The sequence below is a fragment of the Lonchura striata genome, chromosome 5 (genome assembly GCF_046129695.1).
Source record: "Lonchura striata isolate bLonStr1 chromosome 5, bLonStr1.mat, whole genome shotgun sequence".
Lineage (NCBI taxonomy): Eukaryota > Metazoa > Chordata > Aves > Passeriformes > Estrildidae > Lonchura > Lonchura striata.
In genome coordinates this window covers 71573116-71594720 of record NC_134607.1, presented here as the reverse complement: position 1 = coordinate 71594720, position 21605 = coordinate 71573116, and the positions used below count along the sequence as shown (strand labels likewise).

The 21605-nt window shown below is 50.9% G+C and overlaps 1 protein-coding gene across 1 annotated transcript in view; it reads right to left on the bottom strand.

Annotated features, from left to right (window-relative positions):
- LOC110470949 (uncharacterized) overlaps nucleotides 1–21605 on the bottom strand; it is a 100399-nt gene that overhangs the window by 40975 nt on the left and 37819 nt on the right. The window contains exons 37-51 of the mRNA XM_077783713.1: nucleotides 21140–21172; nucleotides 19793–19855; nucleotides 19395–19454; nucleotides 17658–17693; nucleotides 16387–16449; nucleotides 12750–12794; nucleotides 12447–12518; nucleotides 11350–11403; nucleotides 10117–10155; nucleotides 9929–9964; nucleotides 9088–9204; nucleotides 7342–7458; nucleotides 5869–5961; nucleotides 1483–1686; nucleotides 641–676 (exon numbers count right to left, since the gene is read on the bottom strand). Coding sequence (XP_077639839.1) covers nucleotides 641–676; nucleotides 1483–1686; nucleotides 5869–5961; nucleotides 7342–7458; nucleotides 9088–9204; nucleotides 9929–9964; nucleotides 10117–10155; nucleotides 11350–11403; nucleotides 12447–12518; nucleotides 12750–12794; nucleotides 16387–16449; nucleotides 17658–17693; nucleotides 19395–19454; nucleotides 19793–19855; nucleotides 21140–21172 — 1068 coding nt within the window. The remainder of the gene's footprint in view (nucleotides 1–640; nucleotides 677–1482; nucleotides 1687–5868; nucleotides 5962–7341; nucleotides 7459–9087; nucleotides 9205–9928; nucleotides 9965–10116; nucleotides 10156–11349; nucleotides 11404–12446; nucleotides 12519–12749; nucleotides 12795–16386; nucleotides 16450–17657; nucleotides 17694–19394; nucleotides 19455–19792; nucleotides 19856–21139; nucleotides 21173–21605) is intronic.

The window sequence follows — 21605 nt, the reverse complement described above, 5'->3', positions numbered from 1 at the left end:
GAGATGGGATGGGATCAGTGGGATGGGATCCATGGGATGCAATGGGATCCATGGGATGCAATGGGATCCGTGGGATGCAATGGGATCCGTGGGATGCAATGGGATCCGTGGGATAGGATGGAATGGGATGGGATCCATGGAATGGGATGGGACCTGTGGAACGGGATCTGTGGTATCCATGAGATCCATGGGATGGGATGGGGTCCATGGATCAGGATGAGATCCATGGGATCCATGGGATCCATGGGATGGGATGGGATCCATGGATCAGGATGAGATCCATGGGATGGGATGGGATCCATGGATCAGGATGAGATCCATGGGATCCATGGGATCCATGAGATGGGATGCATGGGATGGGATTGATGGGATCCATGGGATGGGATGGGATCCATGGGATGGGATCAATGGATCGGGATGAGATCCATGAGATCCATGGGATCCATGGGAGGGGATGCCATGGGATGGGATAGGAAGGGATGGCACCCATGGGCTGGGATGGGATCAATGGATCGGGATGGGATCCATGAGATCCATGGGATCCATGGGATGGGATCTATGGGATAGGGTGGAATGGGATCAGAGAAAGGAGCAGCCGCCTCCTCCCTGGGATAAGAGCAGGACAGGAGGAATTCCGTGCCTTAATCCTCCTTGGATGACGAGGGCCTGGATGTGCCTTGGATTCAAAAGGAGGAGAGGGAAGTGTGAGAGCAGCTGGAAAAACTTTTCCTTGAGCCATGGAAAAGATGCCTCTGAGGAATGGGATGGGAGGCAGGAAGCGGGGAATTCCAGAGGGAAGCTGGGCGTTTCCAGGGATCACCAGGATCCTTTGGAGGCTTCCTGGCTGGATTTGGGGTGGCCTCCAGGCTCCCCATCTGCTCCAGCCTGGATGGGACATCTGGGAGCTGCCAGGACCAAGGAATTCCTGAGGAATTCCTGAGGAATCCCAGGCTTTTGGCAATGGCACACGTGTCCCACTTTAACCCTGGAATTTCTGGAGAAGGTGGGGATGGGCTCGTTCCTCCTGGGAATGCAGGGTGAGAATCACTCCCTGCTTTCAAAGAAATCCATTTACAGGAAAACTATCCCAAATTTTCCATCCTTAACTCCCGGGAATAGGAATTTTTGCTCCTAAATTTCATAGAAATCAACTTTTTCCTCCCCATTTCTGGGATCTTGGGTTAAAGATCCCTGGAATGTCCAGGTTTGTCAGGAATGGGCAGGTTTACCAGCACACGCCCTCACAGGGAAACGCCTTCGACATTCCAAGGGGATTCCAGTTGTTCTGTTTTCCCCGAGAACCGGATTCTTCTGTTCCCTCATTTCCGGGGGTAAATTAATGGAGAAGGATCCGTTAGTCCATGAAAAATGGATCCCGCAGCAGCTGTTTCCTGCTTTATTTATGGATATTTATCCCTAAATTTCCACATTCATTGCGTCTTTGCCCGGATGGGAAAACAGGGATCCACTTCCATTGCTCACCGTGGATCCCGACGGGAATTTCCGAGCTCCCGGAGCTCCGGGGGGACGAGCTGGTGGTGAATCCTCCAGGGAAGGGGCACTGCTCCCCCCTGGATCCCGGGAATGGCTCTGGAATGGGATCCTCGCGGGGTGTCCCTCATGCTCGGGAGATCTCCTGGATCGGTGCCTTGGGATCGCGGAGCCGTTGTCGGAATTCCCGTTTTCCTGTGGGGAGGGAAACACAGCACCGGATACACGGACAGGGAACGGTTTAAAAGTAAGAAGTGGGTTGGATGGGAGGGAAAAAATTCCTTACCCAGGGAATGGGGAGGCCCTGGGAAAGGTTTCCTGGAGAAATTGTGGATTCCCCATCCCTGGAAGTGTCCAAGGTGAGGTTGGACGAGGCTCGGAACAACCTGGGATGGTGGAAGTTGGTCCTGCCCATGGAACTGGACGGGCTTTAGGATCTTTCCCACCCCGTTCCGTGATTCCACGATTTTGTAATTATAAAATCAAAATATTAATGCCGATAAACCAAAATGATCTTTCCCAACCTTAAGAATCCCACGATTCCATTTTCCAGTTTAGCACCAGGCCGCAAATCCGTGGCTGTTTCAAAGCAATAAAACCTCCACCTAAAATATTCCAAAATAGAACTAAAAATCCCTCCCTACTCCAGCCATTCCCGGGCAACTCCGTGCTTATTGCACCTGGAATTGGAATAAAGCATCAATTAATGCCAATTAAGGGCCGTGTGTTAATCAGCCCCTCGGTGATAATTTGGAATACTTCAGGCACACAGAGTAAAGCAAATCATTCCTGACCTGGCTCCTAAATTGTCCCTGCTTTTCCATAGCAACAGCAGGAAACGATCCGTTGGAAAAACGAGAATATTCCTACCAGGAATATTCCTGGCAATTATTTCCTGAGGCAAATATTTGGGGAATATTTGGATCCGAAAGTGAAATTTGAATTTGTTCGCCATAAATGTCCTGAGACCTTCCAGGAGAGCAAGGAGAAAGAAAAATCAGGATGTGGTGCAGTTATTTAGGGATATTCCCTTTTTTTTTGTTTTTTTTTTAGGAACAAAGATCTGGATTCACCTCCAATAATTTCCTGGATTTTTAGATGGTTTAAGCAGGGAAAATAAATCCTAAACTTCCAAGGAATGTCGGTGGGGTTTTCAGGCATGTTCATCCTGTTTTCCTGGATTTTATCAAACCACGGGATAATTCCACCTCATGGATAATGAACCCAGCAAATTTCTGGCTCACCGGGGGTGGGAAAAATCCCAATTTTGAGCCAATTAAAACTGGAATTCTTCACTGGATGTGGATGAGGATGAGGGGAAAAGGGATAAAAGAGGGATGAAGGATAGGCTGGCATGGGGAGAAGCCATCCAGGGTGGGATTTTTTGGGATAAAAGAGGGAAAATCCCCCAGAGGTGGCACCGCTGCTCATTTTCCTGGGAACGGCTCCGAAATGCTCCACAGATCCCTGTGGAGGCGATTCCAGAGGTTGCCAAGACCTGGCTGAGGTTTGGAATGTTCCCTGAGATCCCATTTACTGGGAAATTGCCCGGAGTAATGAGACTTCATGAATTCCGTGATTCCTCCGTAATTTTGGCAGTTTCCTGCTCCGGGAATGAGGCACTTCCAAGAAAAATCGGGAGGCTGCTGCTCCCTCGAGGAATGATTTGTTGATTTGTTGCTGGCAGGGAAAAAGGAAAAAAAAAAAAAAAAAAAAAAAAAAGGAAGGAAAAGAGGGAAGGGAGAAAAGGAGGGAAGAGAAAAGCCTAAATAAAAGGGAGAGGAAAAAAATATTCCTGCAAAAAAGGAAAGGGAAAAATAGTGGGGGGAAAAAAGGACAGGATTTCCGGGAAGAAAATGAAGCAATTGTGGGTTTATCCATATGGAGATGAGGGGGATTTATCCCAATAAACCCTGGAAAGGAATAAGCCTAAATAATAATAATAATAATAATAATAATAATAATAATAATAATAATGATAATAATAATAATAATAATAATAATAATAATAATAATAATAAAAATAAAAAAAAATAAGCAGGGATGGAGGAGCAGGAATTTTTGGGATGGTCCCATAACCCCAAAGCTCATCCATGGATGAGCATCCAGCCCTGTTCCGGACACGTGGATCTGGGCTCATCCCGCTCTTCCCAGCGGTTCCTTTGCTTCCAGTTAACTCCTGCCGGGAACTTCTCCCCAGGGATGGAGCTCCTGGGATGTTCCAGGTGGAAATTTGTGATTCCTGCTGCTGCTACTGGGAAAACAGGCAGGAAAACTGTCAGGAAAACTGGTTCCATCCCTCCGTGGCATCTCCGGGAGGTGGGAGCTGCTCCCTCCCTGCCTTTGGAATCTGCTGTTCCCTCCTCGTGAGGATAAACGGGATTTTACTCCGAATGCAAGCGAGGAAAACATCCTTGGGATGCAGATCCCATCCTGCTGAGGGAATCTGGAGTGTCCTAAAATATCTGTGGGAGCTGTTTTATGTTCACAAAGCTCCTGATGGAATGGGGATCATCAGGAGCTGCTGGAGCAAATCCAGAGGAATTCATGGAGCTGCTCCCAGGGCTGGAGCCCCACTGGAGCCAGGCTGGGAGAGCTGGGAATGTTCCCCTGGAGAGGAGAAGGATCCAGGGAGAGCTTCCAGCACATTCCAGGGCCTGAAGGGGCTCCAGGAGAGCTGAAATTTGGGAAAAGCCTGGAGGGACAGGACCCAGGGAATGGCTCCCACTGCCAGAGGGCAGCCAGGGATGGGATCTTGGGAATGAGGAATTCCTGGCTGGGCTGGGATTGCCAGAGCAGCTGGGGCTGCCCCTGGATCCCTGCAATGTCCCAGGAAAGGCTGGAGCAGCCTGGGATGGTGGGATTGGAATGGGATGGGATTTGAGGTCCCTTCCCACCCAAACCATTCCAGGATTCTGGGATCAAGGAGGCCCAGAATCCATCCCGAGGGATTTTTATGGAAGTTGGGGATGGAAAAGGGAAGGGAGACCCTTCCTGGAGTGCCGAGATTCCCAGTGAAACCCCCGGATCCCAAAATTCCTTCCTGGAGCAGAGTCGGGGTGAAGATGGATCCAATGCCCGGCTGGGAGAGCTGGGAATGGAGGGAATTCCCTGGAAAGGGAGCTTGGGGTGGGATTTTGGGAAGGAATTCCTGGCTGGGCTGGGATTGCCAGAGCAGCTGGGGCTGCCCCTGGATCCTGGAATGTCCCAGGCCAGGCTGGACATGGGGCTGGAGCAGTTTGGGACAGGAGAAGATTCCCTGCCTGTGGCAGGGGGATGGAATGGGATGATCCTTAAAATCCCTTCCCCCCCCAAACCATTCCAAACCCGATGGATTTGGGCTCCATCCTCTGTGTTCCTCCAGCCTGAGCATTCCCAGGAGAGGGAATTGCTGCATCCAGGAGGAAAAGCAGAGCCCGGGGATGCTCTTGGCCCCTCCCAGCGTCTCCAGAGCCGCAGTTCCCGCTCCAGGATTTTCCTTTGGAGCCGGGAGCCCTCTCGTGGCTGCTGAGCCCTCGTGATTCCAGCTCCGGGATTATCCCAGGAATTCATTTCCCGAGCCAGGGCCGGGACAAAGGGACGGGAGCAGAAGGAAGAGCTCGGCAAAGCAGAGCAGGATTTCCTGGAGCAGGATCCCCCCGCTTCCAGTCTCGCCATCCCTAAAAATATCCTGGCTGGTGCTGTTCCTGCTGCTCCAAGGAAAGATCCGCGGGATTTTCCCCTTTGCTTTTTAAAGCTGGTGCTGTCCTGCCTCTGGGTGTTTCCAAGAATTCCATAGGGATGTCCAGACTGGAGAGTGCTGGGTTTGGAGCGGGATTTGGGAAGGGAATCTCTGCCCAGGAGGGCAGGAAAACAGAGGGAAATGGGATTTTAGGGATCGGAGAAAATCCCCAAATTCCTGCCTAGACCATAAAATCCTCCTCTTTACATGAGTCAGATGCTCCAGAGCACAGCAGGAATATCCTGGAATATCTGTGGAATATCCTGAGACCCTATCCATGGATTTCTATATCCATGGAAAATGGGAAGGAAAAGGAAACCTCTTGTAGGAGGCATATTTTAAATTCCCTGTTTGGAATTTCAACTCCCAGTTTTAAAAGCACTGGGAATCATCAAATCTTCAGCCAACCAAATTGGAATACCACAGGGATGGTGTGGCCAGGTGGGATCCGTTTGATCTACGGGATTATCCCGGTTTGGCCCCCGAAATTGTGGAATTAACCAACAAAACATTTCCCCAGGGATTCCTGTCGCTGCCATCAGCCTCCTGCCCGTCCCAGGAGCTCTGGTGTTCTCCAGGGATATGGAGAAGACAATCCCAGGATTAGGATTTGCATCCCAGTCCATCCCTGGTCTGAAATCCTTGGGAAAACGTACCTGGCTGGTGTCCTGCTGGGCTTGTCCTTCCAGGAGATCCGGGGAATGGTTTTCCTGCAGATCTCCTGGATGTGGCGGGGGCACAGCCAAACTCTGCAGAGAGGGATGGATAAACACCGACAAAATTCCGTTAATTACTGGGAAAAAATGGGGAAAATGGAAAAAATGGACAACAGGACCCTCTCCCAAGCCCTGACACTGATCCATGCAGAAATCCTTATCCTTTCTCTAATTTCATTTTCCATTGCAATCAAATAGGGGCAAAACTCAAAATTCCAGTGATCTGTCCAGTCAGGCTCTGGGAATTTTAACTCCTCTGCACCCATCCAATCAGCATCAATGGAAAAGGGAGAATTCCCTGAGGGAATCCTCCCCGAGGGAGTGAGGGATGCTCTGATGGTCCCAAATCCCTTTTTTCCGGTTTGGGTTGGGCTCCCAAAGCTTAACACAGAGAGTTTTGGGGTCTCTGTATCCCAAATCCCAATTTTTGCTGGTTCTTGGTGCAAACGTCCCCTCTCGGCCCCTAAAATGTCCTAATCCAGCTTGGAAAAATCTGGGAAGAACCTGAGGATGCAAGAGGAGGCCGAGGGCTGAGAGGGAATGTCCTGTCCCACCTTGTCCAAGTCTCTGAGGAATTGGATCATCCTGCTCCAGCCACAGAGGGAGATCAAACCCCAGGAGATGCCTCCTACAGGAACCCCAGCATGGAGAGGAGCCTTAAAACTATGGATAAATTCCTGATTCCCATAATTAGGAGCTGTTAATCGGGAGGCAAGTGGCTGGAATTTGTCTGGCTACTCCAAATGAGGGCTCTGGAGTCGCAGAATCATGGAATGTCCTGAGTGGGAAGTGACCCACAGGGATCATGCAGTCCCAGGAGATCCCAAGAATCCCTGGGAGTGTTGTCCAAACGTTCCTGGAGCTCCGGCAGTCCCAGCATGGACAACCCAAATCCATCCTGACAACAGGACTGGATCCACCCCTGCCGGGGCAGGAAGCGCTCCACAGAATCCCAGGATGGAAAAGAATTCCAGGACCATGGAGTTCAACCTGGGCCTGATCCCCAGCCCAGAGTGCCACCTCCAGGGATTCCTTGGACACCTCCAGGGATGGGCACTCCAAACCTCCCTGGGCAGCTCCTCCCAAGGCCTGACCCCCTTTCCATGGGGAAATTCCTGCTGGTGTCCAGCCTGAGGCCGTTCCCTCTGCTCCTGTCCCTGTTCCCTGGAGCACAGCCCGACCCCCCGGCTGTCCCCTCCTGGCAGGGACTTGTGCAGAGCCACAAGGTCCCCCTGAGCCTCCTTGGCTCCAGCTCAGCCCCTTCCCAGCTCCCTCAGCTTCTCCTGGTTCTCCAAACCCTTCCCAGCTCCGTTCCCTGCCCTGGACACTCTCCATGTCCTTCCTGATTGGAAGAGCCCAGAACTGGACACCATAAAAACCCCAATTTTGTCCTTTCCTGCTGTTTATTTTCACCTCAGGGAATCCTCCAGACAGCGGCACCTCCGGAGCCTCCAGCTCCAGGCTCTGTCCCTCTCCCGTCCCCTCGGTGCCGGCCGGGACACCGCGGGAAGTGTCGGACCCCGGCGGATCCTGCCACACCAAAAGAAGGGATCGGTGAGACGGTGACAGCGCCGAGCTCCCAGCATCCTCCCCCAGCAGGAGCCGGATCCTGGTGGCTTCATCCCAACCTTTCCCAACCTTCCAGCACGCTCCGTCCCACTCGGGGACGTTTCTGAGCCAGGATGGGGCGAGTGGGCAGCAATTCCTTGCTGGCCACATCCAAACTTTCCTTCCCGGGAATCCTCCTCCTTCCCTGGGACCCCTTTGGCTGTCGAGACCCCACTCATGACCCCTTTTGGTGCTTCCAGCCCCACACCCAGCACCCCAAAGACTCCCAGAGGGCACAGGGACACTTGGGTGGCTTTGGGAATGGCTGATTCCTTAATTCCCGTTTAAAAATGAGTGTTTTGTATCCCAAAATCCCAAAATCCCAGATCCCGGTGCCAGTCACATCCTCTCCCAGTCCACCACGACCTGCCCGGTGACAGAGGTGACCCCGATGGCTTTGGGGTTCTCAAAGACTCCCAGAGGGCACAATGGTTTGGGAATGGCTGAATCCTTAATTCCCATTTAAAAATGAGTGGTTTGTATCCCAAAATCCCAAAAATCCCAGATCCCGGTGCCAGTCACAGCCTCTCCCAGTCCACCATGACCTGCCTGGTGACAGAGGTGCCCCTGATGGCTTTGGGGTCCTCAAAGACTCCCAGAGGTGCAGAGCATTTGGGAATGGCTGATTCCTTAATTCCCATTTAAAGATGAGTGGTTTGTATCCCTTTATCCCAAAAATTCCAGATCCCAGTGCCAGCCACATCCTCTCCCAAGCCACCACGATCTGCCTGGTGACAGAGGTGAACTCAGTGGCTTTGGGGTCCTCAAAGATTCCCAGAGGGCACAAGGACACTTGGGTAGCCTTGGGAATGGCTGATTCCTTAATTCCCGTTTAAAAATGAGTGGCTTGTATCCCAAAATCCCAAAATCCCAGATCCCGGTGCCAGTCACATCCTCTCCCAAGCCACCAAGACCTGCCCGGTGACAGAGGTGACCCCGATGGCTTTGGGGTCCTCAAAGATTCCCAGAGGGCACAAAAGTTTGGGAATGGCTTATTCCTTAATTCCCATTTAAAAATGAATGTTTTGTATCCCAAAATCCCAGATCCCGGTGCCAGCCACAGCCTCTCCCAAGCCACCACGACCTGCTCGGTGACAGAGGTGACCTCAGTGGCTTTGGGGTTCTCAAAGACTCCCAGAGGGCACAAGGACACTTGGGTGGCTTTGGGAATGGCTGATTCCTTAATTCCCGTTTAAAAATGAGTGGTTTGTATCCCAAAATCCCAAAATCCCAGATCCCGGTGCCAGTCACAGCCTCTCCCAGTCCACCACGACCACCCGGTGACAGAGGTGACCCTGATGGCTCTGGGGTCCTCAAAGACTCCCAGAGGGCACAAGCATTTGGGAATGGCTGATTCCTTAATTCCCATTTAAAAATGAGTGTTTTGTATCCCAAAATCCCAAAAATCCCAGATCCCGGTGCCAGCCACATCCTCTCCCAGTCCACCACAACCTGCCCGGTGACAGAGGTGACCCCGATGGCGTTGGTGGCTCATTCCCATCTCCCTCCTTCCCCGGAGGTCTGTCACCCCCGGCAGGTGACGCGACTCACGGTGACGGGCACGGCCGCCTGGTTTTCCATGGAAGTTTGGCTGGTCCTGGAGCCACCCCGGAGCCGCAGGAGCCCGTCCCTCAGGATGGCGTCCGAGAGGTCCCTCAGCAGCTCCAGCTGGAACCAGGGCACACCAGTAAGGCGGCCCAGTGCCACCCTCCTGTCCCCAGCAGGTGACAACCCAAGGGCAGCCAGCCCAAAACGAGGAATGACGGATTGCCGGGGGTTGAAATACAGCTTTGGGATCAAGGAGATGATCCGTGGAGTTTTGGGGGGTCTGTCCCCATCCTAAATAAAAACCCCACCTTCGTGGCCTTTCAGGACTTTGAGGGGAATTAAAGAGGGAGAGCGGGGGGAAAATTCCCTTTTTCCATGGGAATATGGGGATATGACAAGAGGGAGGGGTTTTAAACTGAATGAGGATTTAGGTTGGATATTGGGGAGGAATTTTTGGAAGGCTGGGAGGGTGGAATTCCCAGAGAACTCTTTGGAATTCCCAGAGAAGCTGTGACTACCCCATCCCTGTAAGTGTCCAAGGGCAGGTTGGATGGGGTTTGGAACAATCTGGGATAGTGGAAGGTGCTGAGGTTGGAATTAGAGAGGATTTAAGGTCCACGTGTCACTGTCACAGGGGCCTCAAAGCCACCACCCACCCCGTAAAATGGCAGCAAAAAAAAAAATTCTGCCCCAGAAATATTTAAATATAACCTGGAAAAGGAAACGGAATGAACCTTCCTGGGATTGCTGGGGGAGCAAATGGCACCTCCAGGATTCCAGAGGGAAGAGATGGAAAAGCCAAATCACACACCTTGGTCAGGAGGAAGGACCAAGGATCTCCTACCTTGATCCCGTACGCTTCAAAAAGCCTCTCCAGGTCCTGCAAGGGGAAAGAAAAGCCCCAACTTTGCTCTCCAGAAGCTTCTCCTGGAGGTGGCTGATGGCCCAGGGGACGCACGCTGGGTCCCCTCTGCCATCCCAGCCCACACAGAGAGGGAGGTGCTTCCAGCTCTTTAATTTTGATTTCTTTACCTTCATTTCCACTCCTCTTCCCGGTGGGCCAGGTTCTCCCTTGGAACAAACGAGATCGGATCATTAATTCCATCCTGAATCATTAATTTCCACGAGGAGCAAGAAGATTAAGGGGAGCAATCCCATATCCAGCCCTTCATCTGCCACCAGCCCGCTGGGTAATCCCGGATAATTCCCATTTAGGGGCTTGAATCCCACCCTGCTCCTTCCCTCCTCCACTGGACACAGGCACGGCTGGATTTTGTAGGGAAAGCCTGGCCCATGAGCAGCATCTAAGTGAGCTTTGGACCAGAACTTTGCACCGTCCCCTTCTCCACCTCTTGGCCACAAACGTGTGGGAAAGGAAAGATTGTTGAGGTCCTTGGGTGCCACCAGTGCCATCAGGGCAGAGGACACCGAGGAGGACGATGGCCAAGCTGCTCCTGCGGTTGGTGGTCCCCTCTGGAGGTGGCCATGGTGCCGGTGGCCCCACACGTGGTTGGATCCAATGTCTCCAGCGGGATGGGCTCCCACGGGAGGTCGCGGTGATGGAATTCCGACTCCAGGAGAGAGATCTCGGACGGAGCGGGGATGAAATCACAGATGAGCCGCAGGGGTTTGGAAGGTCCAGCCTGGAGGCTCCCGGGGTGAGGAACATCTGCTGAGGTGGGGCTGACCTCTGCCTCTCTGAGGGACTTCATTTCACTGAAATCCGGGTTCTGCATCGACAGATTCCGGTGGAATGAAGGGCACCAGGAAGGCTCCGATGGCCTCTCCAGCCAAGGCGCGTCAGGGAGAATTTGGGATGCCTCTTCCCTCGGATAAATCTTTGCTTTTCCAAAGGTCTGGATCTCCTGGCAACCAGGACATCTCCCTGTCCCCACCGGTGCCGCTTCCTGCAGCGTTTTCCTCTCCATTAAGGAAGGAGCTGTTCCCACCTCTAAAGGTCTTGGATGGGATCCAAAGCCATTCCTCCTTCCACCCCTTTCCGTGTGCTCTTCGACTTGCAGGAGGAGGAAAAGAAGGAACAACCTTTGAATTTATCCCGTTCGACTCCTGAAGAACATTCTTCCTCCTAAAGAAGCTCTGTGGAGACGTGGGACCACGGCCCCGGCGCGACCACGACTTCCTGAGCCCATCCCAGGAGCTCCGCTTTGAAATCCCAAACTTTTGGGGGGGTCAGAGGAGACCTGAGCCGGGTTTTCCTCCCAAAAGGTGGTGGCACCACCACCAAATCCTGGACTCAGCACCTACCTTTGGTCCTGGGGGGCCTCTTTCGCCTCTCAGGCCGTCCTTCCCAGGATCTCCCTGAAAACCAGCAGGAACGCGTTAGTTCCCCTCTGAAATTCCCATTTCCTGGGTGCTGATCCCAAACTACTGCCACCTTTTCCAGAGGGACCAACCAAGCCTTTCCCGCGTCTCCCAAATTCCCGTTTTTAGCTTCAATTTGGAGCAATTCCGCTCTTCACTCCAAGCCTGGCCACCAGAAGAGCTCACGGGAGTTTTCCTTGATTTTCCTGGCTTTTCCTTTGCTATCCCACCTGGAATAATGGAATTACCTCTCGTGCAACCCAAATTTTGCTTTTATTTCCCTGCCCCCACGCCTTTGGAGGAAGCAACACCATTTCTTTGGGAAAGCCTGGGATTGGATCTGCTTTGCATCCATGGGGATGATTCCTGCAGCTTTGCTCCCAATCCCACTTTTCCCGTGACTTGGACACGAGTCCTGCAGGAAAATCAGGAATTTGGCAGGAATGGCTGCAAAAGATCCACCCAAAGACACCCTGTGGACCTCTGGGAATGAGTTTTTCCTCCCAATTTCTTGGGAATTGCTGCTGTGGCTGCTCTGTCTCGTGTCCTTCCCTGTCCCCACAAAATAAACAGCAAGAATAAATAAAATTAAAAAGAAATAATTTTTTAAAAATTTAAAAAAATTAAATAGAATAAGCGAAACAATTTGATAGAATAGATTGAATAAAGTAAATTAAATAATAAAGTAAATGACATCATTAAATCACAAATTTAAACTCTCAATTCTTGCTGAAATGGCCACAGGGAAAAGGGTGAGAGTGGGGGAGGAGCTGCTTTGATATTTTTGGGACTCTCCCAAAGAAGATTTAGGTAAAATCATGAGAAAATTAGTAATATTTTCCCTGATTTTTTTTTTTTTTTTTGTTCCCCACTGGGATGAAAAAAGGATGGAGCGAATCCATCTCTGCTGCATCTGCCCACATTGGATCCATCCAACCCTAATCTGAATAAATAAATATTATTTACTTATAATGCTGGGAATAAACCCAAGGTCTCCCAACATCCACCCTCTTCCAGCTGCTCCTTCAGGGATTCCTTACATCCTTCCCAGGTTCTCCTGGATCTCCTTTCATTCCTTGTTCTCCAGGACGTCCTGGGGGTCCAGGAGGACCCTGCAAGAAGAGATTGAGAAGAAAAATAAAAAATCCCAAACAGACCCCGAGCAGCAGCTCAGACATGGAAAACAGCAAGGAAAAGATCATTTTTCCCACAGGAAAGGAATATTTGGACGCGGATATTTCCAAGTGAGGGCTCCCAGTGGGATGGAGAAGGGAAACGGAGCAGCCCCACCAACTCTCCAGGGCAGGAAATGATAATAATAGTGAGAAAAATGGAATTATTACCCTGATTCCTCTCACTCCTGGCTCTCCAGGGACTCCAGCTTCTCCCTAAAAGAGAGGAGCGGCTTTCCAAATGTTTTTCCATCAAGGGACAGGGATTTATTGCACTTAAATAGGAGGAAATGGTTTAAAGGGAGAGAACCGAGTCCATCAAACATTCCAGGGGCTCTAATGGATGTTAAATCTCGTTAGCCCAGGAAAACTGGGATAGAGGCAGGTTTTGGGATATCTGGGATGTCTTAAATTAGGGATGGTGTTTTACAGCATTCCCATAAATGAGGAAAAAGGGGCACAGGGTGTGGGGTGACTGGAATATTTCAGTTTAGGAGAAGGGTGAGGTGATTGCCACCGGATCCCACTGTTCTGAGCTCCAGGAATGTTTGGATAATGGTCTCAGGGACAGGGTGGGATTGTTGGAGTGTCCTGTGCAGGGCCAGGGGTTGGACTGGATGATCCCGGTGGGTCCCTTCCCACCCGGGATGTTCTGGGGTTCCATTCATGGCGCTCTTGTTTTCAGCATCTCCCAGAAAAACAAAACAAAACAAACAAAAAACCCCCCCCCCCAAAAAAAAAACCAACAAAAACCAACCAAACAAAACAAAAACCAAAACAAAAAACCATAACAAACAAACAAAAAACCAAACAAAAAAAACCCCAAAAAACCAGTCTAGTTATTTTTTGGTTTTTCCACTCCAGCCGTTTGGAATGTGAAATCCAAGCTAACAGGAAAGTGAAGAGGATTCTCGTTCAAGGACAAATAAATAGGAAATAAAATGAGCCGGGATCAACTTCAGGACCAATCCACGGGTTTCGTTTTCCAGCTGCGCTTTTCCTGGCACCTCGGGAAGGGGTGGGAGCACCTTGGTCCCAGAGGAGCCGTTCCTCCACGGTTCTACCAGACTGACCACAGAGACATCCCAAACTGACCACAGGGAGATCCAAACTGACCACAGGGACATCCCAGACTGACCACAGGGACATCCCAAACTGACCACAGGGACATCCCAAACTGACCACAGGGACATCCCGAAATGACCACAGAGATAACTCAAACTGACCACAGGGATATCCAAAATGACCACAGGGACATCCCAAACTGACCACAGGGATATCCAAACTGACCACAGGGACATCCCGAACTGACCACAGGGACATCCCGAAATGACCACAGAGATAACTCAAACTGACCACAGGGATATCCCGAACTGACCACAGGGACATCCCGAACTGACCACAGGGACATCCCGAAATGACCACAGAGATAACTCAAACTGACCACAGGGATATCCCGAACTGACCACAGGGACATCCCAAACTGACCACAGGGATATCCCAAACTGACCACAGGGATATCCCAACTGACCACAGGGACATCCCAAACTGACCACAGGGACATCCCAAACTGACCACAGGGATATCCAAACTGACCACAGGGACATCCCGAACTGACCACAGGGACATCCAAACTGACCACAGGGATATCCAAACTGACCACAGGGATATCCCAAACTGACCACAGGGATATCCCAAACTGACCACAGGGATATCCAGAATGACCACAGGGACATCCCGAAATGACCACAGAGATAACTCAAACTGACCACAGGGATATCCCGAACTGACCACAGGGATATCCCAGACTGACCACAGGGATATCCCAAACTGACCACAGGGACATCCCGAACTGACCACAGGGATATTCCAAACTGACCACAGGGACATCCCAAACTGACCACAGGGATATCCCAAACTGACCACAGGGACATCCCAAACTGACCACAGGGATATTCCAAACTGACCACAGGGATATCCCGAACTGACCACAGGGACATCCTGAAATGACCACAGGGACATCCCAAACTGACCACAGGGATATCCCGAACTGACCACAGGGACATCCCAAACTGACCACAGGGATATCCAAACTGACCACAGGGACATCCCAGACTGACCACAGGGACATCCCAAACTGACCACAGGGATATCCAAACTGACCACAGGGACATCCCAGACTGACCACAGGGACATCCCAAACTGACCACAGGGATATCCCAAACTGACCACAGGGACATCCCAAACTGACCACAGGGATATCCCAAACTGACCACAGGGACATCCCAAACTGACCACAGGGACATCCCAAACTGACCACAGGGATATCCCAAACTGACCACAGGGACATCCCAAACTGACCACAGGGAGATCCAAACTGACCACAGGGATATCCCGAAATGACCACAGGGACATCCCGAACTGACCACAGGGACATCCCGAACTGACCACAGGGACATCCCAAACTGACCACAGGGATATCCCAAACTGACCACAGGGAGATCCAAACTGACCACAGGGATATCCCAAACTGACCACAGGGACATCCCGAAATGACCACAGGGATATCCCGAAATGACCACAGAGATAACTCAAACTGACCACAGAGATAACTCAAACTGACCACAGGGATATCCCAAACTGACCACAGGGATATCCCGAAATGACCACAGGGACATCCCAAACTGACCACAGGGACATCCCAAACTGACCACAGGGATGTCCCAGACTGACCACAGGGATATCCAAACTGACCACAGGGACATCCCGAAATGACCACAGGGATATTTCAAACTGACCACAGGGACATCCCAGACTGACCACAGGGACATCCCAAACTGACCACAGGGACATCCCAGACTGACCACAGGGACATCCCAAACTGACCACAGGAATATTCCAGATAATGTGACATCAAACTCAATGTATAAAAATCCATTTTTCTAGAAGCCAGTCAGGGTGTTTTTGCTTGTTTTTTGTGAGGGTTCCTCTTTTTTTGTGAGGGCCCATCTTGTTTTTCATGTGGGTCACCTTATTTTTGCGAGGGCCCGCCTTGTTTTTTTGAGGGCCCACCTTGTTTTTGTGAGGGCCCACCTTGTTTTTGTGAGGGCCCACCTTGTTTTTTGTGAGGACCCACCTTGTTTTTGTGAGGACCCACCTTGTTTTTTGTGAGGGGCCACCTCATTTGATGCCAAGAGGGAACTTTTTATAGGGTTCCTATTCTATTTCCAGGGACCAACCAGCACTCAGAGCTGAGGAAAGCTCTTTGCTGGGATCAGGAGAAATTTCTAGAAGCCTCTTCTGATGTTTTTTGAGGACCCACCTTGTGTGGCCGTGAGAGGGAAATATTTGGGCAGTTCTGTGAGGAGCAGGGAGCCGAGCTCCGTGATTTTTATGGATCCTTCCCAAGTTGAGATCATCTGAGGCTCAGAGCCACAAGCGACCCCTCAGGGCTGGTGTGGCTGCACCTGGAGCTAAATCCACATCAAGCAGATGTGACCAAAAAAAAAAAAAATCCTGATCAAAGAATTCCAGAATGGTTTGGGTTGGAAGGGACCTTAAATCCCACCCAGTGCCACCCCTGCCATGGCAGGGACACCTCCCACTGTCCCAGGCTGCTCCAGCCCCAGTGTCCAACATTTCCTTGGACATTCCAGGGATCCAGGGCAGCCCCAGCTGCTCTGGGCACTGATGTTGAAGAACAAGGAAGAAAAGTTGTCCCTTGTTTGTCATTTCAGGGCAGAGCCGGGGTTGTTGGTTGGTCCCAAAGATCGGCAGCTCCGTCCCCCCGGATCCTGCCCTCACTCACATCTTTTCCTCTCAGGCCGGCCTCTCCTGGTTTTCCAGGGAATCCTGGTTCACCTCTCTCCCCCTAAAGGAAAGAAGACTTGTCACCTTCCCGTCCTGCATTCCAGAGCCCTCCCACTTGAGACACCGAGGGGCAGATTCCAGCGGCGCATCCATGGTCACGGAGCTGCTTCCACAATCCTGGGTGAAGTTTGGGCTCCCAGCATTTTTACCCTGTGCTAGGAAAGGCTGGGCTTGTGGGTTTTGTAGTATTAATATTTATTTGATTTTGATTTATTTAATAATATATGTTAATAGTATTTCGGTTGATTTAATCATAGTATTATTATTTTTGTAGGATTATTGGCCTGGAAAGCATCCAGCTCTAACCTCATCTATCCAGACTCCACAGTCACCCCTGGAATTCACTCAGGACAGAACCTGCTGAGGTTCTCCACCTCCAGGAGCAGCTCAGGTTGGCAGAGACTCGAGATGGATCCAGTCTTGGACACAGGATCAGTTCCCGTTGGGTGTTTTAATTTTTATTCCCATTTAAATCAGCTGAGCTCTCATGGATGGGTCCTCTCTGCTCTGTTTGATGTTTGTCCCACAAGGTCATGGATTTGATCCCATTTCCTTCAGAGCTGGATTGGATGATCCTTGCGGGTCTGTCCCCAACTCAGAATATCCCATGGGATCTGGGAAATCTGTGACACCACCTCTCCAGGCCTTCTCCCAGCCCAAACACCTTTCCTTGCTTCCGCTGCGTAACTTCACCCATCTCGTGAAGACCTCTTGGCTTGGCCGCATCCCACTTTGTGACATCCCATTTGTCCATGCCCTGGAAGCTGATCCAACCTTAATATTCCATTCCATTCACTGATCCACGGAACAATTCCCAAACTCAAACCCTCCTCCAGCCAAGGCTGGGGGGGATCCCTGTTTGAGGAACGCCCACAGCGAGACACTCACTGAACAAACTCCACAGGTGGGATCTTTTCCAGAAATTCCTTGACTGGTTTGGAACTTTTCCCGGGGAAAATCCTGCAGGTGAGGATTAGCAGGAATCTTTCAAGGCCTGATCAAAGATGTTGGAAGGAACCTCTAAGACCACTTGGTTCCACCCCCATCCATGGGCAGGGCCACCTTCTACTATCTCAGGCTGCTCCAAGCCCCAGTGTCCAACCTGGCCTTGGACACTTCCAGGGATCCAGGGGCAGCCCCAGCTGCTCTGGGAATTCTGTGCCAGGACCTCTCCACCCTCACAAGGAACAAAGCTTTCCATGGACTCACCTTCTGACCTGGCTTCCCAGACAATCCCACGTTTCCCTGCAGAAACACAGAAGGAATGACACAGGGAAGGTAATTCCAGTTCAAATCAGACAAGGGGAAAACAGGGAATGTCCCACGAGGGGCTGTGCCAAGGAAAAACAGGGAATGTCCCACGAGGGGCTGTGCCAAGGGAAAACAGGGAATGTCCCACGAGGGGCTGTGCCAAGGAAAAATGGGGAACGTCCCATGAGGGGCTGTGCCAAGGGAAAACAGGGAATGTCCCACGAGGGGCTGAGCCAAGGAAAAACGGGGAACGTCCCACGAGGGGCTGTGCCAAGGAAAAACAGGGAATGTCCCACGAGGGGCTGTGCCAAGGAAAAACAGGGAACGTCCCATGAGGGGCTGAGCCAAGGAAAAACAGGGAATGTCCCACGAGGGGCTGTGCCAAGGGAAAACGGGGAATGTCCCACGAGGGGCTGTGCCAAGGGAAAACGGGGAATGTCCCATGAGGGGCTGTGCCAAGGAAAAACAGGGAATGTCCCACGAGGGGCTGTGCCAAGGGAAAACGGGGAACGTCCCACGAGGGGCTGTGCCAAGGAAAAACAGGGAATGTCCCACGAGGGGCTGTGCCAAGGGAAAACAGGGAACGTCCCACGAGAGGCTGTGCCAAGGAAAAACAGGGAACGTCCCACGAGGGGCTGTGCCAAGGAAAAACAGGGAATGTCCCACGAGGGGCTGTGCCAAGGGAAAACAGGGAATGTCCCACGAGGGGCTGTGCCAAGGGAAAACAGGGAACGTCCCACGAGAGGCTGTGCCAAGGAAAAACAGGGAACGTCCCACGAGGGGCTGTGCCAAGGAAAAACAGGGAATGTCCCACGAGAGGCTGTGCCAAGGAAAAACGGGGAACGTCCCACGAGGGGCTGTGCCAAGGAAAAAACAGGGAACGTCCCACGAGGGGCTGTGCCAAGGGAAAACAGGGAATGTCCCACGAGGGGCTGTGCCAAGGAAAACAGGGAATGTCCCACGAGGGGCTGTGCCAAGGAAAACAGGGAATGTCCCACGAGGGGCTGTGCCAAGGGAAAACAGGGAATGTCCCACGAGGGGCTGTGCCAAGGAAAACAGGGAACGTCCCACGAGGGGCTGTGCCAAGGGAAAACGGGGAATGTCCCACGAGGGGCTGTGCCAAGTGCACCTTGTCCAGAGGTGTCTCCTGTCTCCCCCACTTTGAAACCATCAATATTTTGAGCTTCTCACTCCTTTTCCAAAGATATTCATCCGTAATATTGGGATTTGCCAATTTTTGCTGAATTAAAGTGAGCAGGACTGTGATGCCCCTGGAGAAGGGAACAGCAAGGATTAACCCAATCCTTCCTGGACATCACTGGAGTCATATGGGAGCCACCAAGACCTTCCTAGACAGAAAAGTCAGGAAGATGAAGATTTTCGGGAGGGGAAATAATTGGAAATGGGATTTCCTTGGATTCTGTCCATAGAGTCACTGACCATCCGTGTTTTCCTCCAGTCACGAGGAATTCTCCACATTTTGGGGGATCCCACCTTTGCATCTGACCTGAGGACAGAGCTGATGACCCCGTCACCCCAGACCTCCAGAGGGTCACCAGCCTGGTTCCTCGTCACCTCCCCAGTGCTCATCTCCTCAGGCCCAACAAATCCATGGAGCTGATGGAGACATTTTGTCCCTAAACCTCCTGGTTTGTCCCCCGGGCCCTTCCCATTCCACCCTGCTGTCCCACTCACCCTGTCACCAATGTCTCCCTTTAGCCCAGGCTGGCCGGGAATTCCAAATCCTGGACTTCCCTGAAAAAAAAAAAAAAGGGATATGGGGTTTTGCCAAGGCAGCTTTTCCAAGCTCAGGAGAAACCTCCCCAGAGCAGATCCAAGGTACTTCCATCCCCACGGATAACCGAGGAGCTGAGCATTTACTCCCTGCCTGATTTCCTTTCCAGGAGCGTTGGATTCCTACACATCCCTGGATTCCTGGATGGGTGACTTGGGGAGGAATTCCATCTCCCTCAGAATTTCCTTGGTGGCCACAAAAAAAACCCCAAAAAACCAACCAAAAACAAAACAAAACCCCAAGAAAACAAAACAAAACAAAAATTCCTTTATCCCTAAAGGAAGTGCAAGGTCATCACCTTCTCCCCTTTTTCTCCAGGGGTTCCTTTGTCTCCTTGTGGTCCAGCTGGTCCGGGATCTCCCTGGGAATAAAATGCACACCTAAAACCAGGAATATCCTGCAGGAAGCCAAGCCCTGTTCCCATGACTCCTTAGGGGCTGCATTTTGCACTTCTAATGCACCCTGGAAAAAAATTCCCTTGCCAAATCCATCCATCCATCCACCCTGGATTTCTAAGGAATTTTTTTTCCACAGCATCTGCTTTCTGCCATCCAAAATTCATCACAGTTGTTGCCACACTACGTAGCACCATAAATGCATTTTTAGTGGTTTAAAGCGAATAAAATGAACACCTGTCATTTCTCTGCGGGTTGCCAGTGAAATATCACGAATAATAATTTAAAAAAATCAGATATTCCAGGCCACGAGGCCACAGCAAAATTCCTAGGACAACACTTAAGCTCAGCCTAAAAGGAAAGAGGGATTTTTGCCAGCCAAAATTAAGCAGTCTGGGCAACAAAAGGAGGTGATTCCAACATCAAATCCCAGCAAAAAAGTCAAAATTCCTTGTGTCTGTGGAATGAGGGGGTCTGAAGCACTGTAGGGAATTCCCATGGAAAAGCCATGTGGAATCAGTCCTGCAGTAAATCCTTCTCACAGAGAGAAGGTTCTTGGCAGGATGGCAACGAGACAGCAAGACTGGAAAAAAAAAAAAGTTTAGAATTGAAATTTAAGATATTCCGGGTCACGTTCCACCTCCAAGCCACTGAGAAAGTGATTGGAATTCTCGAAAGCAGCTGGAAAATGTGGACAATTCAGCCAGGGAATGGCTCTGTCCCAGAGAGCTCCTTGGTTTGGGAAATTCAATTTTCTCTCCACGAGGCCAAACTCTGGATCGGGGGCCTAAAAATGTGAGAATTCTCCATCCATGGGAATTCTCCATCCATGGGAATTTTCCACTCACGGGAATTCTCAGCACGGGAGACCTGAGCCAGCTTTGGAATGGGCTCTGCTGGGAGCAGGAGGTGGGACTGGACACCTCCAGGAATCCCTTCCAGCCTCTTCTATCCCCGATTTTACCTTCTGGGATTGGGCTGGATCTGCACTCGAGTGATGTCTCCCTTCTGAAATCCCAAATTTTCCCCTGGATTAAGGCTAGAATGGGAATACCAGGTAAAAAAACGTGAATAAAAGCAAGAGAAATATTCCCAGGACGAGACTTTTCCAAGCTCTCCTCTCCTGTCAATCACCAGGGAAATGAAATTCAGGAAACATGGGACAACCTCTGCTTTTCTAGGAATAGATCTTGCCTTTTCAAAGCAGTGCCAATTAATTAATTAATTAATAATTTCAATATCAGTCTTACCCTCACACCTTTCTTGCCTGGAGGTCCCAAAATCTGAGGAGAAGAAGAAATCAAAGAAATCCTCTGTTTTTTTAAAAAAAATCTGATTTAATTTCATTTTAAAATCTCCTTTTCATGGAGATTTTGATATCCCTTTTCCGAAGCAAGGGATAAAAATTGCTATGGGATAAGAATTATTATGGGATAAGAAATCTTGTGGCCACCACCGAGGTTTCTCCTTAAAGCTGGAATTTGGAGGGACATGGAGAGCTGTGGGTGTCCAGCAGGGCTCATCCCTGTGGATGAGGAGCTTGGGCTGGAGCACATGGATTCAGTGGTGGGAATTTTTATTTTTATGTTTCCTGGAGAGCAGTGAAGCTCCTTTGAGGGGACAATGGGAATATTGGGAATACAGGAAGTGGAGCAAGGGAGAAGAGGACAAATCCGGCAGGAGGGTCAGGGAAAAGGTCTGGGTGTTCTTCCCACG